We start from the raw sequence: 12,176 nt of genomic DNA, 5'->3' as shown, positions 1-12,176 counted from the left end.
CCAGGATGCAAAAACACCACCGCTGACACATTAAGCAGACAGTTATCACAAGAGCACAAATGGGAACTGAACCCTACGGTCTTACAACAGATGTTCTATCAATGGGAGTTCCCATCGATCGACTTATTCGCCCCAGCACAGAACCACAAATGCCCGCTATTTTGTTCCAGGGTGGGACTTGGTCCCCGGTCCCTGGGGAATGCTTTCTTAATCCGATGGGACAAGACATTTATGTATGCATTCCCACAGATCCCACTAATACACAGAGTCCTACGCAAGACCAGGGAAGACAAAGCCAAGATCATCTTGTTTGCCTAAGCATAGCCCAGACAAACTTGGTACCCTTACCTGCTGCGTATGTCAATTCATCCTCCACAAACTCTTCCAATGAGGCCAAACCTCCTGTCACAGGCCGATGGTCAGATCTTCCACCCACAACTGGAGAAGCTCCATCCGAATGCGTGGCTCCTCCATGGTTCTAATCACACGAGTTAACTTGTTCAGAGCAGGTCAAACACGTGTTATTGAACATCAGACATGATTCCACATGCAATACTTACCTACAAAAGTGGAAATGTTTTTCCACATGGTGCCTACATAAATGACTTACTCCCTGCACTACGCCCCTTCCACTGGTGCTAGACTACCTTGTAGAGCTAAAGAATTCAGGGTTATCACTGAGATCTATCAAAGTACATCTCGTGGCGATTAACACCTTCCATAACAAAGTCGATGGATTCTCGATGTTTACACATCCAACTACAAAACGCTTGCTTGCGGGACTCCAGAACATTTACCCTGAAATACACCCTCCCACGCACACATGGGATCTGAACTTAGTCCTCAGGGAACTCATGAGACCCCCTCCTTCAAACCCCTAACTATATGCTCCTTACTACATCCAATCTAACCTGGGCTAAAATTTCTTCCCTACCCCACATACGGTGATCAGCGAGACCCTGAGCATGTGAGCAAGAACCAGCCAGCAAAGAGAGAATGCTCAGTGCCACCTCAAAGCCCTGGTTCCACTCCCACCAATATCCCATCTCCAGCCATGGTCATCGTCTGATGCTTTAGCGGAAAGTGAAAACACCTTCCCAGAATACATTGGAGGAAGGGGGGCAAAAATCCCTTCCAGACCCCTGTCAGTGGCTGGACGAACCCCTGAAGCATGAGCTTCTGGAACATGGGACTTAAACCAGAAGTGAGCTCGAGGGTTGTTGACACCTGTCCCCTACCATCACAAGCAACCTCGTCTTAAAATTGCACTAAAAAGTTTGTCCAGATCTCTGGTAAAACTAAGGAAGTTGTTTGTCCACACAACTTCTATTGGGAAGCTGTTTCTGAACCGCATCCCTCTGATGGTTAGAAACTTTCCTCTAATGTTCAGCCTGAATTTGTTCATGGCCAGATTTACATCCACTACTTCTTGTCCCATCATTGTCATGTAACTTAAATAGCTCTTCACCATCCCTGGGAATTACCCCCGTAATGAATTGATAGAGAGCAACCATATCCCCCTCTGACCTCTTTTTGTGAAACTAAACAAACCAAACTCTTCCAGTCTTTTCTCATAAGATAGACCCTCCATTCCCCTGATCATCCTAGTAGCTTTTCTCTACACCTGTTTCAATTTAAATTGGTCTTTCTTGAACATGGGTGATCAGAATTGTACACAGTAATCCAAGTAAGGTCTTACACTTTATTCCTACTGGAAATGCTTTACTGTGTACATTTTAAGATCATATTTGCCATTTTCACAGCCGCATCACATTGGTGGCTCATCATCATCCTGTGATAAATCTACACAGTAGGTCTTTATTCTCCTTTGTTGCTTCCAACTGATGTGAGCCCCCAGGTTGTAGCAGAAATTCTTATTACTAGACCCTATGTGCATGACCTTGCACTTTGTACTATTGAATTTTATCCCATTTCTGTCACTTCAGTCTTCAAGGTCATCCAGGTCTTCCTCTATAATGTTCCTATCCTCCTCTGTATTGATGATGCCTCCCAACTTGGTATCATCAGCAAATTTCATTAGCACTCTTGACTTTTTGTGCCAAGGTCATTAATCAAAATATTGAATAATATTAGTTGCCAGATGGAGCCATGAGGAGCTCCACTAGTAACCTCCCTCCAGTCCACTAATTCACCTTTCAGAATAACCCATTACCTTCGCCCCTTTAGCCAGTTTCTTATCCACTTTGCAATACTTGTATTAATCCCCATCTTCCCTAATTTAACTAATTTCTCCTGAGGCACTGTGTCAAAATGCTTTATTGAAGTCCACGTATATTAGATCTACTGCACTTCCCTTCTCTAAAAAATCAGTTATTTTCTCAACGAAGGAACTCAATTTCTTGCATTTATTCTTGCTATGCCCCTGTGAAGTAGGGAAGTCCCAGTATCCCCATGCTGCAGATGGGGGACTGAAGGACAGAGATATTGGCCTCAGCTCACACAGGAAGTCTGTGCCAGAGTAAGGATGTGAATCCAAGGGCTAGTCTACACTGGCAACGCTAAAGTGCTGCCGTGGCAGCGCTGTCAAGGCAGTGCTTTAACATGCCTTGTGTGGTCATGGTGCAGCGCTGGGAGAGAGCACTCCTGGCGCTCTAAAAATCCACCTCAGTGAGTGGCTCCCTGCACTGGCACTTCACAGCGCTGCAACTTGCTGCATTCAGGGGAGTGTTTTTTTCACACCCCTGAGCAAGAAAGTTGCAACATTGTTAATTGCCAGTGTAGACAAGCCCCAAGTCTCCCAAGACCTAGGCTAGCACACTAAGCACTGGACCATCCTTCCTCTGTGGAATCTTAATTCAGCCTCCTTGGGATACCGTCATTAGTAATATGATGACATCCCATCCATTCTGTGTACTGAATGAGGTAGGGGTCATATGAAAAAAACACGGCTGTCAATTAATCACAGTTAACTCACACGATTAACACAAAAAATTAATTGTGATTAAAAAAATTATCTTGATTAATTGCAGTTTTAATTGCACTATTAAACAATAGAATACCAAATCATCATCATCACTGTTTCTGTAACATATTTTGTTTTTTACGGGACAGGGTTGTTAGCCCTGGGCCTAACCCCCAACCTGGAGGACCAGGGTGTCTGTTTTGTCTTGCCCCTCCCCCACAGACTAATCCGGAATGGTTGAACCTACAGGAGCAAAAAGCCCCCCACCGACACACACACTGGGGATCGTTAAAGCATGCAACCTGTCCCACCATGACAAGGCATGGATACCAGAGGACAGAGAATACTAATTGAAATGTATTAAATATTTTTGGATGTTTTTCTCCATTTTCAAATACATTGATTTCAATTACAACACAGTGTACAACGTTGACAGTGCTCACTTTATATTATCTTTATTATATTAGAAATATTTTCACTGTATAAAATGGCAAACAAATAGTATTTTTCAATTCACCTCATACAAGTACTGTAGTGCAATCTCTTTATCGTGTACGTGCCACTTACAAATATAGATTTTTTTTTGTTACATAACTGCACTCAAAAACAAAACAATGTAAAACTTTAGCACCCACAAGTCCACTCAGTCCTACTTCTTGTTCAGCCAATTGCTAAGACAAACAAATTTGTTTACGTTTACAGGAGATAATGCGGCCCACTTCTTATTTATAATGTCACGTGAAAATGAAAATAGGCATTTGCATGGCACTTTTGTAGCCAGCATTGCAAGGTATTTATGTGCCAGTTAGGCTAAATGTTCATATGCCCCTTCATGCTTCGGCCACCATTCCAGAGGACATGCTTCCATCCTGATGATGCTCGTTAAAAAAATAATGCATTAATTAAATTTGTGGCTTAACTCCTTGGGGGGAGGATTGCACGTCTCCTACTCTGCTTTACCCACATTCTACCATATATTTCATGTCATAGCATTCTCAGATGATATCCCAGGACATGTTGTTCGTTTTAAGAACTTTCACTGCAGATTTGATAAAACACAAATAAGGTACCAATTTGAGATTTCTAAAGAGAGCTAGATCACTAGACCCGGGTTTAAGAATCTGAAGAGCCTTCCAAAATCTGAGAGGGACTAGGTGTAGAGCATGTTATAGAAGTCTTAAAAGAGCAACATTCTGATGCGGAAGTCACAGAAACCAACCCACCAAAAAAGAAAATCAACCTTCTGCGGGTGGCATCTGACTCAGATGATGAAAATTAACATGCATTGGTCCGCTCTGCTTTGGATCGTTATCGATCAGAACCTGTTATCATCATAGACGCATGTCCTCTGGAATGGTGGTTGAATCATGAAGGGACAAATGAATTTTTAGTGCATCTGGCACATAAATATCTTGCGACACCGGCTACAACGGTGCCATGTTCTCACTTTCAGGTGATATTGTAAACAAGAAGCGGCAGCATTAAGTCCTGCAAATGTAAACAAACTTGTTTGTCTGAGTGATTGGCTGAACAAGAAGTAGGACTGAGTGGACTTGTAGGTGCTAAAATTATACATGCTTTTATTTTTTAATGCAGTTATTTTTGGACATAATTCTACATTTGTAAATTGAACTTTCATGATAGAGATTGCACTATAGTACTTATATTTGGTGAATTGAAAAATACTTTTCTTTTTTTTTTTACAGTGCAAATATTTGTAATGAAAAATAATAATATACAGTGAGCACTGTACACTTTGTATTCTGTAGTTGTCACTGAAATCAATATATTTGAAAATGTAGAAAACATACAAAAATATTTAAATAAATTGTATTCAATTATTGTTTAACGGTGCAATTAATCACACAATTGTGATTACGTTTTTTATCACATGATTAATCGTGATTAATTTTTTTAATTGCTTGACAGCTCTAGAAAAAATACTCTGCGCTTATGTAATTAAAGATGGGATCATAATACAAACACACAAGGTGGCTGAATTAAAGTTGCAGAGGCAACAGGCATCTTTAGTTCTGGCATTTACTAACTCTTGAGTACTTGACTTTTGCAACCTGAATATTCCTTTTACACTTGCTTTTGTGTGTGTGCGTGCGTGTGTGTGTGTGTGTGTGTGTGTGTGTGTATTTCTGATGGATCTCAGTTTTCGATAAAGATCTGCTAAAGAGTAGGATTCCTTTTTCCCCAGAGGCCACACTACAGAGTAAACTCTGTGAATCCTTACACACCCTCCCTCCTTAACAAGAAGTGGAGCCTTTGGTACTGCCCCTCTCCCAGCCACCTATGTCCTGTTTCCTCCTAACTCTCTTAACTATCATGCATGGGGGTCCCTGCATAGCTCAGCTCTGTGCCACAATAGACAATGTGCATCTCCTGTATGACTGCCACACAGCATACTCTTGCACCTCCTGTCATTTGCTCAGTGGAATGACCCTGGTTTCACCACTCAGGAAATAGGCTGGATTAGAGCCTTGAGCAGTTTATAGCATCTGAGTTAACTAGAAAAATAACTTCAATTACAATAAAGGTTTCTTTACTTTATGATGGTGTGTTTATGCTCTTGTTATGGAGCAGGAAGAAGAACTGCTCACAATGAGAGGCCATTACAAAATGTCTTATTTTAAGCCCACAGTTGTACTTCATTAACTATAATGCAGTTCTTTGAGTCAATGCAATATGATTATGATGCTAACTAAATGCTGAGAATAGCTACTAAGGATCTATGGACTGCACATGTTTTTATCTATTAACTGTTCTGGTTTGTAATGAACTTTTACATTTACCATTGTTTGAATCAAGAGCTCTAACTGAAATATCTTTTGCTAAAGAAAGAAAATGCCCACCTCCACCTCAGCTCCCGGGTGCCATCAAGATCACAGAGACACGAAACTACGAGAATGGTGAAAAAATAGCTTTTACGTGCCTAAAAGCTTTTGAACACCAAGGAGTGAAAGAAATAATGTGTGAAAACGGGAAGTGGCAATCACCACCGCGCTGTGTTGGTCAGTATGGGGCTTTATTTATATTTCTTTAGGTTCATCAGTCAGAGGAAATGTACAAACAATATCAGTAACAGGACAACTGCCATGTCACTGTTTGCCCCTTACACATTGTGGTAGTTAGTGTTCACGTATTTTGTTAAGAAGTCATTACCAATCGTTCGGTGCAGAAAAGTGTTGAAAAATAAAATGCACAAATTAATCAGACCTGTAATACTGGACTAATGGGTTAAAGGATTTGAATCGTATGCAGTGTGTTGTTAATGGGTTAAAAATGAACTAGGGTCTGAAAAATGAATATAGTAATGTCAAAAAGTACAATCTGATATCAGAACCTAATTGTTTTTTATCCTACCACTAAGGGTGAAAGAAGGGAGTATTAAGGGAGAAAAGTTTCAAAGCACAGATGGGACTCTCAATGTTTATTTAATAAAATTAAGTGCTGTGAAAAAACATATACAAATGTTGGTATGTTTTGTGTGTGTATACTGAGCCTCATATACATACACACAATATTTATAATTTAATGTTGCAAAATCAAGCATTCAAAAATTAGGAAAAGCCATAATTAAGGCTGGCTGTGCAACCTTAATTTAATGTTAATTTTAATTACATGAGCACACACAATTTTTTTCCACAGGATCTCTGCCTCATCCTGTGCAAAGGATAGTTGCTCACCTAATGAACAGCCAATATTTTGTTTCATCTTCATTATTCAATATGGGGCCTAGTGTTTATTTACTGCATGCTACTCAAACCCTGCTCGGAGTACACAATTTTATATTTCCTCCTCGGCTTTTATGTGGTACTTGACGCTATATGAGCTGAGTGCTTTGCAAATATGAATTAATTTATTTTCACAACACCCCTCTGAATTGTTTTGTGTATATGTGAGTGTATGTCTAGCTGGAATTATGAAGATATAACTAGTGATTAGATAATTATGGCTGTGAATTAATTTTTGCAATTTAAACTGGTTTAAAATTCCTCTATTTCAAAATTTAATTATTTAATTTAACCACAACATTTAATACAGTGGTTCTTCAGAGGAAATTTTTTATTTATTTATTATTTTATTTTATTTTTTGGTGGGGAGGGGGAAAAATATTTACTAACTTTTAGAGTGGGAACTTTTATATAATTTATTCTTTCTTTCAAAATTGTCCATGAGATTCTAAGCATCTTTTCAGGTCCCTGCAGTTAAAGGCTCACAGTCCCTTCAAATTTCAAACCAGATGCACAATCTCAGAACATCAGGCATATGTCAGTTTTCAGGGTTTTTTTTTTTTACTTGAAAAGTTATTCTTTTATTCCTCATAAATTAAAGTAACTTTGTGGGCTGGAAGGAACTGAGCAGACCAAACAGCTAATGCCATTCTCCAGCACAGCCTTCCTGAGCTCACTAGCCTGCCTGCTCTCTTTCAAAAACTCTTCTTGAGATTTCTTTTTCTCTTGAAAATTTGAATATTCTGAAGCCCCGTGGACCTCCCTACTCTTTCTTTTCATCCTGTTATTTCTTTTCTGTGTATCTTAGGGACAAATGGTGCTTCTCCTGGTAACCAGCAGAACTTTAAAATTATTTCTAAAAATATTTTAACTGGCCAAAAATATAACTCCATTCAAGCTAATGTAGAAAGCCACACAGATGTGTGTTTCAGATAGCATTACTGTACATTAGAGTCAAAACCAATGCTTCTAATGCAAGCTATGTTTGCATATTAGTTTATAATTCATTGTTCATTGCTTCTTTGTAACACACACTATCTCCTTTAGAACTAGAGTTGCAATAGATCCCATCCATTTTCTCTTAGTGAATCAGATTCAGATTCTCATCAGAATCTATCTGATTTTACTATATAATTCAGTTTTAGAGTGGCCCTTGCTGTCTGATAATGATCTCCTGACTAGATCCCTTAAAACAAAGAAATTTGAAGAATCAAAAATAGATCTAGCTTCTTCATAATATTATATTGACACCATTTTCCGTTTGTGCAACCCATTCAGATTTATACTCCAGGATCAGATACGATCCCTAGCAGAACTCTCTGAGAAAAAATTGAATTTCTTCCTTCCCCATCCTGATTGATAATCAAACAGAATTTTGAATGGTTTTAAGTGTCCCGCTCTTGTTAAACCCAATATAACTATCTAAATCCCATGTAATATGTTAATTCAGGAATACTTGGCAAACTCAACATAATTCACTGATACCAAACAAGTGCACTCGGACTGACATGACTGAAATCTCTCATTCATCTAGAGTAACCGTAGGAGTAAAAGGTCTTTTGGCCCCCATTAGAACATACCTACCTGTTTCATCAGGGCTCACGAGAGATCTAGGGTTTTTGATCCTCCTCATGCAGAGGTTGCATTTACACTACAATGTTTTATAGCTCTCTCCCAGGATAAGTGCAGTTCCAGCAATTGAGCCTCCTCTGGTGTAGATTGGACTCTAGTATTTTTAACATCAAATCATGAAACCCTTTACGTTACCATGCACTGTTGCAATTTCACTTGTTCTGGAAAATGAGTATAAAAACTTTAGTGTAGACAAAGCATTAGAGACTTCCTTTCATTTCTGAACTCCTACAACAAGATGACATGACACCACATACACTTCACTGTTTGTAATGAATGAACTATGTTTAATAGACTATAGGCATTTAATGCACCCCGGCAGTATGATCTAGAATCCAGCTATTATTTGGGGCTTGAGGCAATGGGAAATCATGTTTAGGGTGGGTTAATCTAGAATGTTCCCCAGCCTTAAAAAATCACCACAATTTATTTTCACTGCAGTTCACTGTTACTTTCTCTTTCGGTTTTAGACTATATGTGCATATGACATACTAATTTTATTTTTTTCCAAAACAGAAGAAAAATTATGTTTCCAGCCACCTTCCATAGCAAATGGTGAGATTCTCAGTCTAGAAAATCAGAACTTAAGACAGGAGCAATCAGGACCAGTGACTTATCGGAATGGTACCATGTTAACGTACAGTTGTAACCCTGGCTTCATGTTACGTGGACCACCTGAGATAATTTGTAAGACTGGAAAATGGACCTCAGCTCCTACATGTGTTGGTAATTACATTGTGTAGAATTTTCAAAAGCAGTTCATTTAGTGGAGAGGACAATAAGTTTCAACTGGAGGCTAAATTATAGGAAAAAATGATTATGTATGTAACCCTTCTGGCAGGTGGACCCAGCAGCAACAAGGGCTGGGTTCAGTGGGGTTCCTTTTCAACAATACAACACAAAACCGGCTTGAGCCTCCACCCAGTGACCTGGAACAATTACACACCACCAGTGATGAGCTCCCAAAATCCTAAGAACTGGTTCCCTACCGGGTTCTCGGCGGTACTTTGTCGGCGGCGGGGGGGGTTTACACTCACTCCGGGTGAAGGACCTCCTGCCAAAATGCCGCCGAAAACCCGGAGCGAGTGAGGAACCCCCCCCCCCCCCCCCCCGCTGCCGAAGTGCCGCCGAAGACCCAGTAGGGAACCACGCAGTGAGTACAAGCCCCACGTGCCTGTCTTCCCCCCCCCACGTCCTGCCCCCCTCAGAACCCGCAACCCATCAACGCCCCCGCTTCTTGTCTCCTGAACACCCCCTCCCAAGACCCCCCACCCTAACTTCCCCCCAGGACCCCATCCCCTACCCAACTTGCCCCGCTCCCTGTCCCCTGACTGCCCTGACCCCATCCACCACCACCCCGACAGACCCCCGGAACTCCCACGCCTACCCAACCCCCCTGTTCCCTGTCCCCTGACTGTCCCCCAAGAGCCTCTGCCTCCTCCAACCGCTCCCTGCCCCTTATCCAACCCCTCTCCCAGACCCGGCCTGGACCCCTTACCATGCTGCTGTGTAAGGATGCCGCGCGGCCGCTGGAGCTCACAGCCCCACCCCCTAACCATGCTGCTCAAAGTGGCAGGAGCTGCAGAGCTGCCCAGAGCGCTGGCGCCAGCAGCGTGGCGCACTGGGGCTCTGCGAGGGGGGGGGGCGGAAGTGAGGGAGGGGCCGGGGGAGCCTCCCCAGCTGGGAGCTCAGGCGGGCCAGGCAGGACGGTCCCGCGGGCCAGATGTGGCCCATGGACCGGAGTTTGCCCACCCGCCCGCCCCTTTAGGAACCGGTTCTACACCGGCTTCTAAATTTAACAACCAGTTCTTGCAAACCAGTGCGAACCGGCTCCAGCTCACCACTGCACACCCTCCCTGGTATGGGGTATGCCAGGTATAGTTCTGCTGCCCTCGGTTCACACAACACGGAGGATAACCCTTTATTACTGCTTCCCCAATAACAAGGAGACTGGGGATCCAACACCAGCCACAAGTGATCATTTGGGCAAGCAATCCCATCATGCTGAGTACCTAGGCAGGGAGGGTGTGTCCATGCATACGAGATCAGCTTCTGAAGTCTTTTTCCACAGCTCACCACTAGATGTCAGGGGAGAGCTTATTCAGACTCTGCTTACATATATATTTGTACAAATTGCTGTAAAAGCTTATTTTTCTTGCTGAGGGTCTTTAGAAAGCTTCTGACTGTGTGACTGCTTCAGGATTTTTGGTTAATTGGTTGTTTTTTGTTTGTTTTGAGTAGTTTTAGTTTTTAAAAGCTCCCAACTAGGACTCAGGAGGTCTTCATTCAGTTGCTGGTTCTAATGCACAAACTCCCTTTATAGTCTTGGGCAAGTCTTTTTAACTCTGTGTCTCAGCTTCCCATCTGTAAAATGAGGATAATAGTATTCCCTATTTGATAGTGGGGTTGTGAGGATAAATCCATTAATAGTTGTGAGGCACTTACATATTATAGTGACAGGGGCCATATCAAGTTCCTACATGGACAGATGTATTTTCATCAAAGTTCTGTTGAAGGAAGCAGACACACCACTGCATGAGGTGTCCAGAAGAAGAGGAACAGCTGCAATTATTGGTCTCAGACAGAGGCACAAATAAAGTTTCATTAGTAACTGAACTCCTAGTGTATTTAGGGCTGGTGTTTATTTAATTTTCGGATGGATTTTTAACAGTGCTCATGTTGCAAGTTTCATTGCCGACCAACAACTTAGTGCATGTGTTTAGGTTCTGGTTGCCACCTTTATTTAAAATTAGGTATCCATATAAAGAGTAACAAAGGACTTAACTAAAAAAGGTGGCTTGTGGGGGGGTTACACTCATTTTAATCTTGTGTGTGTGTCTTTTCAGAAATGCCATGTACAGATGTTCCAAATATTATCAATGCTCAGACTGAAGGCAGAGTGAAGAATAGTTATGAGCCTGGTGAAACAGTACGTTATCAATGCCATCCTGGTTTTACCATCAGTGGATCATCAGATGTTACGTGTAAAGCAGGAAAGTGGTCCACACAACCTGTATGTGAAGGTACAATGAGTAATTTGATCTAACTTCATAGAATCTAGTTACTCATTTCTTCTTATTATTATGGACACTCAGAGACCACCTGGATGGGTCAGACAGATAGAATAGACTACAGAATGCTGATGCAGAAACAATAAGTAGACAAATCATGCACTGATAATTTCAAATACAGAGGGGATTGGGAGGAATCAGTGTTTGCCAAAAGGGGGGGGAAATAGTAGAACAATAAATCTTTTTTCCAAGCTGCTAAGAATATTAATTTAAAATAAATTTAAAAAATATAAAATGTGTGCTCACTCTCTGCCCTTTTAATATATTACAATTCACAGGATGTACTTGTCAGTATACAGAGCTCAGTTCAGCAGTCTTTTCTCTCCTTTAAGTCATTACGTCAATGGGTGTTTTGTCTGGAAATCAGAGCCATCTTCGCGTCCAACTCCGGGTCCTGCTACTCAGGCACTCAGGGATTTAAAGGCATTGCTGATGGAAAAAGACAGACTGCTTATTATAGCATCAAGAGCCATGTTATCAGCCCTGACTGTGTCAATTCTGAAGAAGGTGGTAAGGGAGAAGATGGCCACTGTGAGCAGTGCCAGATCCCGTAGATCAGAGTTTTCAGATCTGTCTGATTCTGACATGGCCTCTATGGCTCTGGCTCTGAAATCCAGGCCAGTTCTAATTTCAGCTTCAAGGACCAAGCGGGCGGATCTGAGTATTTCACCAGATCCTGTGCCATCCAGGTCTTCCACTCTGGCTTTGACACCTGCTCCAATTTCAGGTCCTTCTTTGGATCCAAAGAGGACTTTTACTTCAGTGGCTGATGTACAATCATTCAGTTATAAACACTCTTCAGATCTA

At 41.6% G+C, this 12,176-nt stretch overlaps 1 protein-coding gene across 1 annotated transcript in view; it reads left to right on the top strand.

Annotated features, from left to right (window-relative positions):
• The window catches only part of LOC112108677 (complement factor H), a 44,700-nt gene extending 33,341 nt beyond the window's left edge, over positions 1–11,359 (top strand). Inside the window, exons 12-14 of the mRNA XM_026660402.2 lie at positions 5,770–5,943; positions 8,815–9,024; positions 11,145–11,359. Coding sequence (XP_026516187.1) covers positions 5,770–5,943; positions 8,815–9,024; positions 11,145–11,344 — 584 coding nt within the window. The 3' untranslated portion in view covers positions 11,345–11,359. The remainder of the gene's footprint in view (positions 1–5,769; positions 5,944–8,814; positions 9,025–11,144) is intronic.
• Positions 11,360–12,176: the final 817 nt, after the last annotated feature.

The sequence above is a fragment of the Terrapene carolina genome, unplaced genomic scaffold, assembly GCF_002925995.2.
Source record: "Terrapene carolina triunguis isolate 2854851 unplaced genomic scaffold, T_m_triunguis-2.0 Scaffold755, whole genome shotgun sequence".
Taxonomy (NCBI): Eukaryota; Metazoa; Chordata; order Testudines; family Emydidae; genus Terrapene; species Terrapene triunguis.
The sequence above is the reverse complement of the archived record's forward strand: the minus strand, read 5'-3'. Positions and strand labels throughout refer to the sequence as shown.